We start from the raw sequence: 17,335 nt of genomic DNA, 5'->3' as shown, positions 1-17,335 counted from the left end.
ACACCAACAGTAGGAGTCTCGGGAACAAGATAGATTTACTGAGGGGGAAAGCATGTGTCGAGAAATTCGACATTATAGCTATCACGGAAACATGGGAGGATACTGCAAACAAAAACTTCATGTCGGAGTATGAAATAGATGGTTATCAGATGTTTCACAAAGATAGAAAGGGAAGAAGGGGAGGGGGGTGGCACTTTATGTTAAAGACACACTAAAATGTTCCGCTAACAACTCTGTTCAAACAAATGGCGACTCAGAATCAGTTTGGGTGGACGCCACAAAGGGAAAGACAAACTAATTCTAGAGGTTCTTTACAGGCCACCCAACCTTAGCAGGCAGGACACTTATATATTGCTCCAAGAGGTAGGCAGGGCGAGCAGGGGCAAAAATGTCTGCATAATGGGCGATTTTAACTATAGGAATATAGACTGGGAAGGCGTGGTGGGTGATCTAGAATCTGAGGATCTTCTGAAAGTAGTTCAAGATAATTTTCTCAAGCAGACAGTAACTGAGCCCACCAGGGGTAACAACATTCTATACTTGGTTTTAACTAACACCGAGAATATGATCAGCGAGCTAGATGTTGGAGGATAATTAGGTGGCAGTGATCACAGGGAAATTAGGTTTAAATTGGACTGGGCGGTGACCCATGAACTCAACCCTGTGTTGGTGCCTGTCTTTAGAAGAGCTGATTATGAGGGGCTCAGAAGACACCTTGAGGGGGTAAATTGGGGAACCTTAGGGCTGGATGAGGGCCAGATCTCAGGGCTGGAACCGGAAAGACAGTGGAACCATGTAGAAATGACCTACAATAACTTAGTTAGAGTAATTGCAGAGGGTCAGAGACAGCATATCCCTTACCAAGCACTTAGGAAGGAAAATAACGATCCCAAATGGATGACCCGCAGACTCAAATATGAGATTGGCTTGAAGAGAGGAATTTATAGGAAAATAAAGAACGCATAAACCCGCCTCAGGGGTAGGTATGTTGAGCTAGCCAAGTTGGTGAAGAAGAACACCCACCTAGTATTAAGAAATTATGAGATTAGGGTAGCCAACGAGGCCAAGAGCGATCCCAAGGGCTTCTTCAAATTGTACAGAACGAAAACAAGGGACAGAATTGGACCGTTGAAAACAAACACGGGCGAGCTCGTTGAAAATGGAGAAGATATGAGTCAAATGATGAATGACTATTTTCTCTCAGTTTTCAACCATTCCGGAAAGAGTTCAGGTATATGAGGGCGAAGAGAACTACAAGTTGAGGGATGTGATCATCACTAGGCAAGTAATCCAGGATGAGATTGGTAGGTTGAAGCAAAACAAATAGCCGGGCACAGACGAAGTATTCCCAAGGGTTCTGAAAGAGCGCAAGGAGGGCTTTAGTGGCCCTCTTACCGATTTCTTTAAGATGTCGGTAAATTCTGGGTATGTGCCCAATCAATGGAAAGTAGCTAATGTGACGCCGATTTTCAAAAAGGGAGACAAGTCAGCCACCTCAAATTATCGCCCAATTAGCTTAACATCATTTGTAGGAAAGATGTTGGAATCAATTATAGCTGGGAACATTCGGGACCATCTAGAAAAGCATAATTTAATTCAAGATTCACAGCATGGGTTCACAAAGGATAGGTCTTGCCTTACTAACCTGTTGTCCTTCTACACTAAAGTAATCGAGGCGGTTGACCGAGATGAAAACTATGACATATTGTATCTAGATTTCAGTAAAGCGTTCGACAAAGTCCCTCATCACCGGCTGTTACTAAAATTAGAGGCTCACGGCGTAGATGGGAAAGTTTTGAACTGGATCAGGGCGTGGCTTAGTGGTAGGATGCAGAGAGTGCAAATCAATGGTAAAAAATCTGAATGGGGCAGTGTTACGAGTGGAGTCCCACAAGGGTCGGTGCTGGGTCCTCTGCATTTTATTATTTACATCAGTGACTTGGACACAGGAATTAGTAGTGATGTCAGTAAGTTCGCAGATGATACCAAGATCGGTAGAGTAATCCAATCAGACAGGGATCCTAGCGTTCTCCAGGATGAGCTTGACAGACTATATGATTGGGCGGGGAAGTGGCAGATGGAATTCAATGTCGGGAAGTGTAGCATTTTAAGTGTAAGCAGGAATAACCCCTTACACAGCTACTCCTTAAATGACACTCCTCTAAGCAGGTCTGGGCGTGAGAGAGACTTAGTAGTCCTAGTGAGCGCTGACCTCCGTCCTAGGGCTCAATGCATTCAGGCTAAAAATCGGGCAAACAGAGTACTGGGTTTCATCTCAAGGAGCGTAAGCAATAGGAGCGCTTAAGTCATCCTCAAACTTTACTTAGCACTAGTTAGACCTCATTTCGATTATGCAGTTCAGTTCTGGTCCCCCTATTATAGAATGGATATAAAGATGTTACTAGAATATGTCCAGAGGAGGATGACAAAGATGATTCAGGGGGTGAGAAACTTGCCTTATGAAGACAGGGTGAAGCATATAAATCTACACTCTCTAGAAAGGCGAAGGTTGCGAGGAGACTTGATCGAAGTCAATAAATGGATGAAGGGCTTTAATAAAGGGGATGTCAATAAGATTTTGATAGTTAAAGAACCAGGTAGGACGCGTGGCAATGGTTTTAAGTTAGACAAATTCAGATTCAACAATGACATAGGCGAGAATTGGTTCACCAATAGAGTGGTGGACGAATGGAACAGGCTTGGGAGCCATGTTGTGGGTGCCAATACCGTAGATACATTCAAGAAGAGGTTAGATAAAGCCATGGATGGTGAGGTAAGGCGGGGTTGAGTGTACAGGAGCTGCCTTGTATAGGCCAACCGGCCTCTTACAGACTCCTTACGTTCTTATGTTCTTATGTTCCAGGATGTCATCAGCTGGGTATTAGAGTATAACCATGCAAGGTAGCATTGATTTTTCTATCCATTCCTACGATAATGACGCTATCCTGCAGTACTCTACATATTTTAGCAGATGACCCTTTCTACAAGAATTAAAAGAATTACAAGACCCTCAGCTGGACGCTACAGAACGCTTGACCTCTGACCTTGCTATCATTCCTGAATGGGGCAGGAGGAACTTGGTGTCCTTGGTGTCCCTTGTCAACTTAACACGACCTTCCAAACACCTTTCACGTATTCTTTGAAAACAATCAGCTGTTCCCTTCTTCCACACTAAATTTTCTTGGTCTATTCTTCACTCAAAATCTCAACAGGAAACCTCATATCTCTTCTCTTATTAAATCAGCTTCCTCGAGGTTAGGCATCCTATATATTTTCCACCAGTTCGTTTCGCCCTTCTAGTTGTTGTATATATACAAATGCATTGTTCGTCCTCATATAGAGTAGGTTTTAGTAGGCTCCACAAACACCGCTATATTAGACAGAGTAAAGTCATAAGCTCTTTGTCCCATCAATTCCTCTCCTCGTATACTGACAGTCTTCTGCCTTTTAATCTAAATATCTTCTCTGATGTTTTACGCTGAATGCTCTTCTGAACTTGCTTACTGCATGCCTTCCCTTATCCTGCGGCACCATTGGTCATGAATTTATACTCTTGCTCATCCCTATGCCTCCAGGTCTCTGATACAAAAGTTAATCGGCATCTTCATTCCTTCATCCCTTTTGCTGATAAACCCTGGAACAGCCTTCATGCGGCAGTATTTCCTCCTGTCTACAACTTGAACTTCTTCAAAAGGGGAGTGCGAAGATACTTGTCCATTCAAAATTGACAGTTTCTTATGGCCACTATCTTTTTTTTTTTTAATTCATAGGAGCAGAATTTCGCAGACTTCTGTTTTATTGTTGCTTTTTTGCCTTTGGTTGCTTCTTTCGCTTCCTTCGCTTCATTGTGAAAAGAAAAGAAACCTAACCGACCTTTTTAACACTTCTTCGGGTGGCCGAGGGCGGTGCTGTGTTAATATGTAATCTCACCTCTACTATACACTCACCAAAAACTTTTCAAACTCTGGAAGCACGATGCATTCTGAGATACGCGGGCTAAGAATTTTGAATCACCTCTCCCCGTGTAGAATGGGTGGTAGCCCAGTGAACTCATGCTCTGGCTGAAAGAGCGAGGTGCCAGTGGCTCAGGAGGCTATTACGTGTGCACTGATAGGCCTTGTCGCCCGATCTCGATTATGCATTGCTTATATATTGTGGTGTGAATAAATCGGTTAAATAATCGTTGCATAATAATTGGTTTTATGTTGCTGTGATAATTACTTGTCACAAGGGTGTTTTTCCTCTGTTGGATGATGTCATTTAGTGCTAACTAATTTAGCACCGTGCCATTGACATTAAGTCGTCAATACATTGCATAAATTATTGACAATTATTATGAGACTGGTGTGGATAATATTATTTTGTAACCCATTTCTCTTCAGGACATTAACAGTCAGTTCAAATGCTATGGCTGACGTCATTCCTATCCAAATGAGAGATTTATAATTCCAGGTGGTAGTTTAGGCGTACAATTGCCAGTAAAAGTATACACAATTGTAATAGCTGCCAAAATTAATATGTAAACCAGGTACTGCGACTGCTTGGTTAGGTATACTATATATGAGAATGGGAGGTATTTATTAAGTATTGAGTGATGCAGGCCCTGCGCCGATTACATTGTTAATTATGTCTGCTTCAAGGCTCCGAGACGTGTCGCTAGTGGAGCCTGTTACCATATATCTGCGGACATTAGAGATGGACACACCAATCTGCCGTGCTATTTAGCGATAACTGAGGCCTTTAGAGTGAAGGATGATGATGACTGTGGTCCGGTCTTGTGAGGTCTCCGCTGCGACTGACGCAAGCATGAATTACTGCGACCACGAAATCTCCGGTGTCAAGTTCAACACAGTCACAAAACATATCATATGCAGTAATGGATGCAGGTGTGTCATCACAATCAGGGGTACCAAACATTCCGAGGCGACTAGCCACGATCGATTAATTTCAACATCATCGTGCCCAGGTGTTCAAGAAGTTTTGGGTGAGTGTACAAGCACACCTATCCTCCCAGCATGCTAATGGCCTTGACACATATAATACTGCATTTAGTATATTTTGATGTTTTTTTCGTCAAATGATAACACAGCTTGCTCCCTTCTGTCACTCTACGATCACTACAACCAAAAAGAAAATTGTATCATCATGTATTCTCCAGGAGTGTACGAGTAGCCTTGATGGAAAATAATTGTCAACAGGAGGATGATACGAGGCTACAAGTGACTTTGGGCGACAACAAGACCTCCGACGGCCGTTACTATAACCAGCCTTTGGAGAAGGGCGCTGCCTACTGGACGCTGGTAGTGACAGAGAAGAGGAGCGGTGAGTTAGTACCATTGAGTTATGTAACTGTGGGAAGTGCACAAGGTGGGTTATGTTACCTCTCCTTGTTGTGCTTTAATACCCAATCCCTCTCCGCCTCATGTTGACAGTGAGTCAGTCATTCTCATCCTCATCCTTCATCCTATCCCGGATTTTTCAAACCGTTGCCAAAGAAGACTTCCTAACCAGTTCCCTCCATTCCTCCAGGTTCTCAGACGCTCTTAAGCCCCGTTCACACTGTGTCGACTCTGGGCCACGACAACCCAGCGACTTTTCCATTTGACAAGTTGGTTACCACGCTCCAAGAAGGGGGGAGGGGGAGGTTTTATTGAGGTCTTGGTGTCTTGCCGACTGTCTGGGACATTCGGCCAACTAGTTGCCAGCATGTTGTGCTAACCCTCACGACTCCAGACTCTCGTCACGACGTCGGCGCAGCATTCGGCAACAGTTTCAAGACCTCTTTCAAGACATGCCCGACCCTTTCCCATCAACACTCAAGACCTCGTGTACCCTAGAGTCGTGGGTAGTCGTGGCCCAGAGTCAGCACAGTGTGAACGGGGCTTTAGGCAGCCGCTGAGTGCGAGGCCAGTCCATTCACTGATATTGTCCTCCCATCTCTTTCTCTCTTCCTCTCCTTCTGCCTCCTCGCACTGTTTCTAGTAGAATGTATTTGGCAAGTCCTGTCTATTTTGATACGTGACCATACCAACTCATTTTCCTTCTTTTCACCGTGACAACAGGTCTTCATATGGTCCAATGGCTTGCCTTACTCTGGTCTGGACCTCCAAGTTGATTGTATGAGATGCTAAGGATCTTGGGGAAGCATATCATCTATAATGCCTGAATCCTTCACTCAAATTAATTTGTCAGAGTCCACGTCTCACAGGAATAGCGGAATATGGCAATGACCAGGGAGCGCATCAGTCTGATCTTGAAACTGACTGCAATGTTTCAGTCATTCCAGATGGGTCTCAGTCTGGCTAGCGCTGCTGTCGTTTACGTAACTCTGGAGAGCACTTCAGCTTTTGATCCCTCATCTGAAATAATTGGCCAGAGGTACTTGAAGCTCTGAACTGTCTCTAGTTACTATACCTGATAATGACATTAGCGTTGATGCCATTGGGGTTTGTTGGTCATCAGTATTTTATTTTCGCCGCTTATCTCCATGCCGAATGCTACAGAACATTTGTCAAGGCACTCTGCTAGGTTGGCTAGTTCCTGCTCTTCTCCTGCTACCCCGTCGATGTCATTGGCCAAGCGTAGGTTTGTTACTATCCTGCCATCAATGCTTACTGAGCCTTGATGTCCCTCCAGTGCGACAGTCATAATTCTCTCCAGGTTAATGTTGAAAATAGTGGGTGAGAGTAAACAGCCCTGCCTCTCTCCAACAGTTATCTTGAATCAGTCGCCCATGGTACTATTGAGGAAGACTGCGCCGGTAGCCTTATCGTAAAGGCATTATATGCTCCTAATCAGGTTGACATTGATGTTGTACAGTCTCATGGTCGCCCATAAGGCTGCATGCTACACCCTGTCGAAGGATTTCTTCATATTCACAAAAATGTGGTACAGGTCCTGCTGGTGCTGCTAATGATATCTCTCACACATTATCCTCAAGTTGAAAATCTGTTCGGTAGTACTGCGACTTGCTCTAAACCATGCCTGGTCTTCAATAATGATGTTCTCTTTTTGCGGCTTTAGTCTGTTCAAAAAGATCTTCAGCATCACCTTGCTCGGGTGACTGATCAGACTGATGGTTCAGTAACTTTGGCATAGTTGTAAATTGCCTTTCTTTGGGGCGAGTGATGATCAGGGATTGGGTCCATGGTGTTGGCAACTCACCAGTTTGCCAGATCTTGTTACAAATGACAGTGAAGGCACTGATCATGGCATTTCCTCCTTCCTTCACCAACTTTACTGGAATGTTGTCTACCTCCACTGCTCTCCCCAGTTTCAAGGCCTCTACTTCTTCACGCAGTATGTGGAAGTTGTCATTGTTTGTTACTGGGGGAACATTCAGGACTTGCGGGTCTTCTGTTGTGCTGAAAATGTATAATTCGAAGCAGCATTCTGTCCAACAATTGAGAATGGCTTTGTCTTCTGTGAGGCACTTCCCTGACATGTCCTGTATGGTGGAAACTCACCTTTGCTCAGGAGTTGTCAAATCTTTTACAATTTGGTATGCTTTCCTACTGTTGTTTTTCTGTAGGTTGTCCTCATTGTCTTGGGACTGCTCCTCTATCCATGTCTTCTTTGTCTTCTTCATATTTTCCTTTATCTCCTTGCTAACTGCTCTATACTTTTCTTGCTCCATCTACTTCTTTTTCCTTGTTCCTCAGTTCTCTCCTCTTGTCGCACAGATCAAGAACATCTGCTGTGACCCAAGGCTTTCTGACGGGGTCATGTTTGCCGAGGATCTTACTGGCAGTTTTGGTCGCTGCAGTGTTAAATATGTTAACAAGTGTGTTGACGTCTGCATCCTCTTCCACTTCAAGGATGAAGAGTGCTGCAACTTTCCCGTTTATCATGGCCTGAATGGTCCCTGCTACCTCAGGATCCGTCAGCTTTAGAGGTCAAACTGGAGCCGTGTGTGCTTCTGTTTGCTGATTGTTTTCAGACTTGGTTGGAAAGTTATCATCAGCAAGTCATTGTCACTTCCTACATCATCTCCTGGGAAGCTGCAAGTCTTCGCGATGTTCACGCTCGACTGAAAACGTCTCTTCACCATGATATAATTAATCTGGTTATGGCATTGTCCATTTGAGCTGTGCCATGTCCATCTTCTTGATGCTTTGTGATTTTCAAAAGTGTTTGCCATTATAAGGTTGTTGAAACTGGCAGTCATTCAAGCACCATTTTATATATTAGCAAGTCATTCCTCTCACTGACACAGACGCTATAGTGGAGTTTACAGAATCACCTTGATCTTGGTCTGTAACTTTAATTCGATCATTGTGACTCTTCGACAGGATTACTGTATTCGTTTATTGATGTAAAATAAGGTTTATCAGAGAGATTAAACATAGGCCAGTCAGCAGGACAACACACGGCAGCTCAATTATTTACCATATGCCCTCCACATCCATAAATATTTTACTGTAGGAATAAGGTTTCTTATATCTTATTTCATATCAATAAAATGTAATTGTAGCCACCATAAAGAGTCGTACTGACTGAGCTAAGGTCACGGTGTGGTTGCCACCCGAACCCAGACCAAGGTGACTCCATGCACTCAATGATAAAGTATGATTCACGCCAGCGATGGGTATGAATTATGCATGTAAGTTGATGCTTTCAGGATTGATTCCTATCAACACGAGGCTGTCATCAGTCTGGTATGAAAGGGAAACCAGGCGAGGCAGCATTGACTTACGGCCGTCCCATACATATCCCCCACCACATTTCCCTTCCCCTTCCCTTACAAGGTGTCCCTTTGCCGTTGGGGACTATAAGATGAACCCGACTCCTTTCCTTCCTAGGTATTGGGTTGGTAGCTTCTGCAAACACCTCTACATGGAAACCTTGATAATGAAAGCATTTTACACACATTAGTGTCATTATACATATTGTTTTATGTATAATCACAAATAAAATAGTTCATTGAATGTTAAATATATAGGTATAATTGCGTACATAGCGTAAGTGATACGGTTGGCATCCCAGGTAGCCAGTCAGCCAGTAGTCCACACGTGACCGCCGCTACCACTTTTCTGCCCTCCGTTACCATCCCGTCAAACAAGGAGCCGTTAGAAAAGAAATCGGGCCCCATCGGAGCTATAGTAAAAGACTACAAGCTTGATTATACCTGCTTGAGTTAATCAAACAGGTGTGTTGACACAGCAAGGGTAAAAAATCATGATACAAACCCTAAACAACTTTTTTAACCCACAAATGGGTAGCGTCGAATATTTTAGACGCAATACATTTTCGATTTATTCATTGTATAATCTTATAATTTTAATTTATTTAAGTTTTCTATGATCGCACATGAATTTTCTATCACATCATTACGTTTTCCAATATTCTTTTCGACAGAGACTTTCATTTATTGTCAACATCCAAGATGGCGTCAAGGCCAACTACTTCGCGCCTGACTGGGTAAGTAATATATTCATAAATGTTTGAAATTCCATAATTGTTTAAGTTTCATAGTTGTGAAATGATACATGAAGTGTTCAAGAATGCAAGTGTTGTAACAAGTGCCCGATTTTTTATATATTAAATGGCAAGATAGCAGAGGTGGGCGCTGTACTGAAAAATCAGTAGTTCGGTTGCGGTAGTGCGGTACTTTTTCCGGAGTAGTGCGGTTGCGGTAGTGCGGTCCTATTTTTATTTTTTTTCCCAGTGCGGTACGTTGTGTGCGGTACGGCGGGAGCGGTAGTCAAAATATTTAAAAAATTCTTCAGTGCCTATCCTGGCTATCCAAACAAAGGAAACATGCTTAAAATAGTACAATTGGCTTAATTTACAATAGATTTTCCCAAAATAAATGCAATAATAAATCATGCATGTTTTTTCTATTATCTTACAATTGCTTAGGATTTTTTAACCTCATAAAAAAATGAAAAATCGGCCGGCACCACGGACGGGTCCGGGGTTGAAATGGCCGGCACCACGCGGGTTAAAGAAGACTCGCAGTGTAGTAGTTTAGTCTGTCTATTTAGTATTTAATTTTGAACAGTAACTGAAAACTCAGAATGATTAAATTACTGATTCTGATGACTGATACCGATTGACTGATTGAGTCCGATTCACTGTAAAAAAGAAACATTCATGTGAGCATGCCGCGCTGCAAATGTCGTCTTCGATAGTTTTCAAAGTACCGCAAAAAAAGTACCGCAGGATTTTTTAGTGCGGTCCGCTGTAGTGCGGTATTTTCAGAAATGTTACGGTATGTTTTTGTAATGCGGTACTACCGCACTACCGCACAAAGTACCACACTTGCCCACCTCTGTAAGATAGTATTAATAAATCAGGTGTCCAAAAAATTGGACGCTGTGCCGTGAATTTACCGTACACTATGCTACAGCCACAATTTTTTTTTTCACTATTTCAGGCTATAAACTCATGAGATCCTGGCATTGCTGGAAGAAGATGGAGCAGATGGTAGAGATCTTATACTGCATGCACCTGAACCAGAAATAAATAGTATTACAAACCAAGATTCTGACAAATCTGATGATGAGGCAGAGGGAAACATCAGCCATTTAAGGAAGGAACTTTTGAGTACAACCTGTGATTTTATTCCTCATAATGTTGATGAGTGTACCAGTATAACTGAAAGTAATTCTGAAATAGCTAAAGCCAATAATAAGGGCCCTAAGCAAAGCAAAATTACCAAAGAAATAGGATATAGAATGGCTGAAAACAGTGAGTGAGAGTGGTAGGGTGAGGACGCGTGCGGCGTGAGCTCCTTGGAACTGCTTAGTCGGCAATGGCGGGCAGAACCAGCAGTCTGAGATATTCATGTTGTGTCTGTGAAGATTTTACAGGCGAGAAGTAGATTGCATGCTGTTTGTGTCCAAGCTGGTGCCATGTGAAGTGTGCTAATTTGACTGGAGTCAAGCAGGATAATGTACCTAAAATAAATTGGATTTGCACTCCATGTCTTCATAAAGCTTCTCTTGCTACCAACATTGTTGAAAAAATTGATAAATTCAAGCAAGAATTATCTAAAGAAATATATGTGGTAAAAGATGAGGTTGAATCTCGGATGTCCAGTGTCAAGAAGGAGTTGAGTAAGGTGGCAGGCGTGATTTGTGATGAGCAGGCAGAGACGAGTCGCGCCAGGGGCGGAAGTCACAAACATACTCACCAACTACGAACTAACATAACTACGCACTATTGATTTAGCGACCGACGTTAGCGTCAGATTCACGAAGCAAACCTTAGATGGTAGTTAGAGGCGCGCTAAGTCAGCGAGGCCGCTGATTGGTTGATGACGTAATTGGCCTTGCAGCGAATCGCAAGCACGTTCACAGAACCGTCAGCCAATCTTAGGGAGCCCCCTCCAGCTGCTGGTTCAAGAAACCCATTCTCTTTTCCCATTTTTCTTCTTTTTAAGGCAAACTGTACTAAATCGTCATCTACGAATTCAATTACTTCGTTGTTTGCTGCACATTTACGTCAAAGTAACTTTGCCGTTTGATGTCTTGTTACCTATGAACATGCTTAAGATGAAGAAAAAAAAGATATAATAAATCAGACAAACTTGTATGCCCAACTGAGAAATGAGACACTCAGTATGCCAAAAAGTGAACTATGGGTAGTTATGGGGGCTTTACTTCTCTCGAGTTATGCCAAGTATCCCATCAAAAGACAATATTGGTCTAGAGAATGTGACACTATCAATTTTGTCAGATGCCATGCGCTGTAGGCGATTCGAGACAATTCTGCACCACCTTCACTTGAATGACAATTCTAAAATTGACCCCAATGATAGACTGTACAAAATTATGCCTATGTTAGATAATTTTAGCCACAAATTCCTTGAATTATCAGTATTAGATGAACATCTATCCATTGATGAATCATGATTCCCTATTTTGGAAGGCACTTTGCCAAACAATACATAACAGGAAAACCAATAAGATTTGGTTTTAAGAATTGGGCCTTATGCTCATCTGCTGGATAGATGTATGCTTTTGATGTATACATGGGTAAAAATGACAATAAAAGTGTTCAAACTGGTCTAGGTGTACGGGGTGAAAGTAAAAAAAACTGCTTAGAAATGCAAAAGTACCTAAAAATTCTTGATACAAAGTTTTTTTTTCAAAAATGGAGACAGCTCAAGGGAACACAAAAAAAAGGAAACAGTAATAAAAAAAAACGACCGCTACTCGCTGCTCCTAAAAAAATCCAAAGAGGTGGCCGAAAGAGAGGTCAATTTCGGGAGGAAAGGTGTCCAGATACCCTCCTCTCGAAAGAGTTCAAGTCGTAGGCAGGAGGAAATACAGATGAAGGAAGATTGTTCCAGAGTTTACCAGCGTGAGGGATGAAAGAGTGAAGATGCTGGTTAACTCTTGCATTAGGGGTTTGGACAGTATAGGGATGAGCATGAGTAGAAAGTCGCGTGTAGCGGGGCCGCGGGAGGGGGGGAGGCATGCAGTTAGCAAGTTCAGAAGAGCAGTCAGCGTGAAAATATCGATAGAAGATGGAAAGAGAGGCAACATGACGGCGGAAATTAAGAGGTAGAAGGCTATCAGTAAGAGGAGGAGAGCTGATGAGACGAAGAGCCTTAAGCCCCAAATACACTGCCGAATTTTGGCCACGAACTTGTCGCCGAATCACTTCGTGAAAAGATTCGGCGACCGCTTCGCCGACATGACCAAGATTCTTACAGTTTGTGACCATTCAGCGACATGTCGGCGAATGCTCAAGACAATTCGGGGACAATTCGGAGACATGTCGCCGACTATTCGGCGTTCATGTCGCCGAGTTCAAAATCTGAAATTTTAATGGCTTTTTTGTCGCCAAATAATTGGCGACAAGTCTCCGAATTGTCTTCGTATGTCCCCGCAGTGTCGGCGACATGTTGGTGACAATTCCCGGACAGTGCCAAGATTTCTGACAACTGATCATCTGATGCCCATGTGACATATAAAAGCACGGGAATCCGGGGTGCAACACACTTCTTCATCGGCAGCTAAAGAGCCCACCTCGTCTCTCGCAAATTGTTGTGGGCGAGTAAATACCGTGTGTGGTAATATGTATGATAGTATGTGTAATAAAATGTATAAATGAGATTTGTTTTTGTTTTGCCCTCCTATAAATATTTTAGAATGAACGAATGTTACGTAATATTAATAAACAAACCATTAATTGAAAGAAGAAATTAATTTACATAACTGAAAAATGAAACAAAGGTTAAATAACGGCAGAATAATGATATTAAGAAATAAATAAAGTAATGAATAATAAATAAATGATCAAATAAATGAAAATGTTAGTTTCATTCCTATTTTATAAATTCATGATTCTTCTTGTTTTTCATATTTTCTTTTTTACTATTTATTATTATATTATTTTATTCCATAGAGAGAGAGAGAGAGAGAGAGAGAGAGAGAGAGAGAGAGAGAGAGAGAGAGAGAGAGAGAGATACACACAGACAAATAGATAGATAGATAGATAGAGAGATAGATAGTGTAGAATCTACACTATCTATCTACACTGTAGATAGATAGACCCCCGTGTACATCTCCCACCGCGACCCGATTGCCGTGTCTTGATTAATTCACCGAATGTTCGCCGAATATTCGGGGACATGTCCCTGAATAGTCTTGGCCATTCGGCGACATGTCGGAGACATGTCCCCGAATAGTCGGCGACATGTCGGCGACAAATTCGCCAACAAAATTAAAATTTCAACGGTCAAAATTCGGCAACAATTCACCGAACACCGCAAACTGGACGCCGAATTGTCTGGGACATGTCGGTGACATTTCGGCGACAATTCGGCGTCCATTTAGCATTCGTGCACATTCGGCGAACGGCCGCGAATTTTTCATGCACATTAAACTGTCAAAAGTCGCGCAGTGGACGCAGACATGTCCCCGAATGGCCAAGAACAGGCATGAAAGATGCCGAACTTGTCCACGACACAGGATGAGTGTATTAGGGGGTTTAGACTCCACTCTGTCCAAGAGAGCTGTGTGAGATGCACGTAAGATTTTTTTTTTTTTTTTTTTTTTTTTTTTACGTCGCGGCCTATAGCGCCGGTAGGCTTTTTCCCGGTGGGGCCTGATGGTCGGCCCAAGGCTTCTTCCCGGTGGGTCTTGATGGTCGGCCCAGCCCGTTCTGGCGCAGGCGAGTGTTTATAGTGGCGCCATCTTGCATTGGCTCATGCTGCCCTCCCGGAGCTCATCTTTAATCCTAGAATCTAGAGTCCGGGTTGATAGGTGGTCTTCTGGACAGCATGTGGGTAGTTTTAAGCCACTCGGCGGCGGCTGAAAAATCCCAGCTTGGTGGCACCGGGCGGGGATTGAACTCGCGTCCTCCTGAACGCGGTGGTGTTGCTCTGTCGATTCAGCCACCGCCTCCCCTAGCCACCGCCTCCCCAGTATGGAGTATGCATACATACTCCATACGAGGGCGGACAAGGGCCCTGTATATGGATAGCAACTGTGCGGGGGAGAATAACTGGCGGAGACGATACAGAACGCCCAACCTCGAGGAAGCTGATTTAGTGAGAGAGGAGATGTGAAGTTTCCAGTTAAGATTTTGAGGATAGACCGAGGATGTTTAGTGTTGAAGATGGTGATAGCTGAGTGTTGTCGAAGATTAGGGGATAGGTGTTTGGAAGATTGTGTCGAGTTGATAGGTGGAGAAATTGGGTTTTTGAGGCATTGAAGGACACAAGGTTCCTTTTACCCCAATCGGAAATGATAGTAAATTCTGAGGTTAAGCGTTCTGCAGCCTCCAGCCTGGAGTCATGTGATTCCTGTTGAGAGGGTCTTCTGTTGAAAGAAGTTGAATAATGCAGAGTGGAGTCATAAGCGTATGAGTGGATAGGACAGTTTGTTATGGAAATATCATTTATTAATAACAGGAAGAGAGTGGTTGATAGGACAGAGCCCTGTGGAACATCTATGTTAATAGGTTTAGGGGAAGAACAGTGACCGTCTACCACAGCAGAGATAGAACGGCCGGAAAGGAAACTGGAGATAAAGGAACAGAGAGGGGAATAGAATCCGAAAGAGGGTAGTTTAGAAAGCAAAGACTTGTGCTAGACTCTATCGAAGGCTTTCGATATGTCTAGCGCAAATGAGAAAGTTTCACCGAAACGGCTAAGAGAGGATGACCAAGAATCAGTTAAGAGAGCAAGATCGCTAGTAGAACGCCCCTTGCGGAACCCATACTGGCGATCAGATAAAAGGTTAGAAGTGGAAATGTGCTTTTGAATTTTCCGGTTAACGATTGATTCAAAAGCTTTAGATAGACAGGAAAGTAAAGCTATAGGGCGGTAGTTTGAGGGATTGGAACGGTCACCGTTCTTAGGCACATGCTGTATGAAGGCGTACTTCCAGCAGGAAGTAGGAAGATGTTGATAGGCAGAGGAGAAAGAGTTTGACCAGGCAGGGTGTCAGCACGGAAGCACAGTTTATGAGGACAATAGGGGGCACTCCATCAGGTCCATAAGCTTCTGAGAGTGGAGGCCAGAGTATATTTTGATAATTATTTTACATCTTATAGCCTGTTGCAGTATCTGTCAGAAGAAGGAATATGTGATACAGGGACAGTTAGAAAAAAATAGAATACCAGCCTGTCCGCTTCCCACCAAGGTATAATTCAATAGAAAAAGCAAAGGCAGTGTTGAAATTGCATCTTCTAAATAAGTAATGGTGGTGAAATATAAACATAACAATGTTTTGACAATAACATCCAATTTTGATTCACCTGCTATTGGCACAACACAAAGATATTCCAGGGAAAAGAAAAAATACATTCAACATCCACAACCAGTCTCTGTGAAAAACTACAATGTTCACATGGGGTGCATGGATCTCATGGATAAAATGGTTGCATGTTATCGCACAGGGATGAGACAAAATAAATGGTGGATGCTAATTTTTGTATATTTCTTTGATGTTGCAATTGTAAATGCATGGCTATTATGGAGAAAGGAAAAAGATAACAACAGCAAATTACTTGATTTTCGAAGGAAGCTTGCTATCACCATACTAAAAATTTACGGCACACCATCATCGCAGGACAAACAAGCTCCCACACCCCTAAAAGGTGTTCGGTATGATGGCTATGGTCACTGGCTAGAGAGCTCAAATTTATGAAGATGTGCAAATTGTCCAGGAAAGGCAATATTTTCTTGTACAAAGTGCAATGTAGGTTTACACCCAAGATGCCACAAGGTGTATCATACAGAAAACCCATAAATGAGTGGAATGCTATAATCATGGAAACACATTTTTTTTAACGATATCATGTGTCAATAAAATAATAGTATTCTTAATTACTTGAATGTATACTATTGGGAACAAGATATATGTACAAGGATTTACGTTTACAATAAATGTATGTTTGCAAAGGTGATGTTTATATGAACATATCTAGATAAAGTGGACAGCGTCCAATTTTTGGGACACCTTATATCTCAAACTGTAATTGAGATAAACATATGACATTTTGTATGCGTAGTCTTGATAGTAAAACAACTAAAACCTGTAAAATATGTAGTAATCCCTGATGTGGGAGACTTTATCCATTAATGAGTTTTAATCATTTATATACTTAAAAAAACTTCTGCCGATTCATATTAGATCAAATTAATTTTCTTATAACCCCTCGATCATTTGCTATTATATTAATGAAAGAAATATACAGTAGAACTATGCGAAGGGGCTGACGAAGATGTGCCTGTCCCGACCCCTTGCCAGATTCTAACAATTTCGCCTTACAACACTTTCCCTTCCTCTCCGGTAAGCCCCTTCTTGTTATATGGTAGCAAAAAATGGCCGAAGATGTTCGACAGTCGAAGGGGTTGATTTATGGTACGGCTGTTAACCCCGACACCTTCTAACTGTTCTCACTTTCTTAATCCTATTCCTGTTCCTCTTAATCCTCTCCTAAACCTCTTAATACTCTTTATTTTCTTCTTAATCCTCTTCTAAATATCTTTATCCTCTTCTTCTTAGTAAACCTTTAAGATATGATACCAAGGCCGGAGGAACGAACGAAGCTACATTCAATGTGCAGATATGATACCAAGTTAAAATCTGTAGTTATGATACCAAGGCCGGAGGAACGAACGAAGCAACAAACAATGTGTAGATATGATACGAAGTCAAAATGTGTAGTTATGATACCAAGGCCGGAGAACGGAGTCGAGGCTGTCGAATTGTTCGAGATAACGGGGTCGAGGTTGTTACCAAGGATACCAAGGCGTGACACAGGGAGGAAGGAACGAAGGAAGGAAGGAAGGTGTACAATCGTATTAATATATAGATCCCCTTTCAAATTTTCAATTCTATCGCATCAACTACATACCGACTTGATTTAT

General features: G+C 42.5%; 1 protein-coding gene across 1 annotated transcript in view; it reads left to right on the top strand.

The window, feature by feature from the left end:
- The window catches only part of LOC126983753 (receptor-type tyrosine-protein phosphatase F-like), a 124,480-nt gene that overhangs the window by 4,031 nt on the left and 103,114 nt on the right, over nt 1-17,335 (top strand). The window contains exon 2 of the mRNA XM_050836835.1: nt 5,199-5,322. Coding sequence (XP_050692792.1) covers nt 5,199-5,322 — 124 coding nt within the window. The remainder of the gene's footprint in view (nt 1-5,198; nt 5,323-17,335) is intronic.

The sequence above is a fragment of the Eriocheir sinensis genome, chromosome 5, assembly GCF_024679095.1.
Source record: "Eriocheir sinensis breed Jianghai 21 chromosome 5, ASM2467909v1, whole genome shotgun sequence".
Taxonomy (NCBI): Eukaryota; Metazoa; Arthropoda; class Malacostraca; order Decapoda; family Varunidae; genus Eriocheir; species Eriocheir sinensis.
Note: the sequence above shows the minus strand (reverse complement) of the source record. Positions and strands in the feature narration are given on the sequence as shown.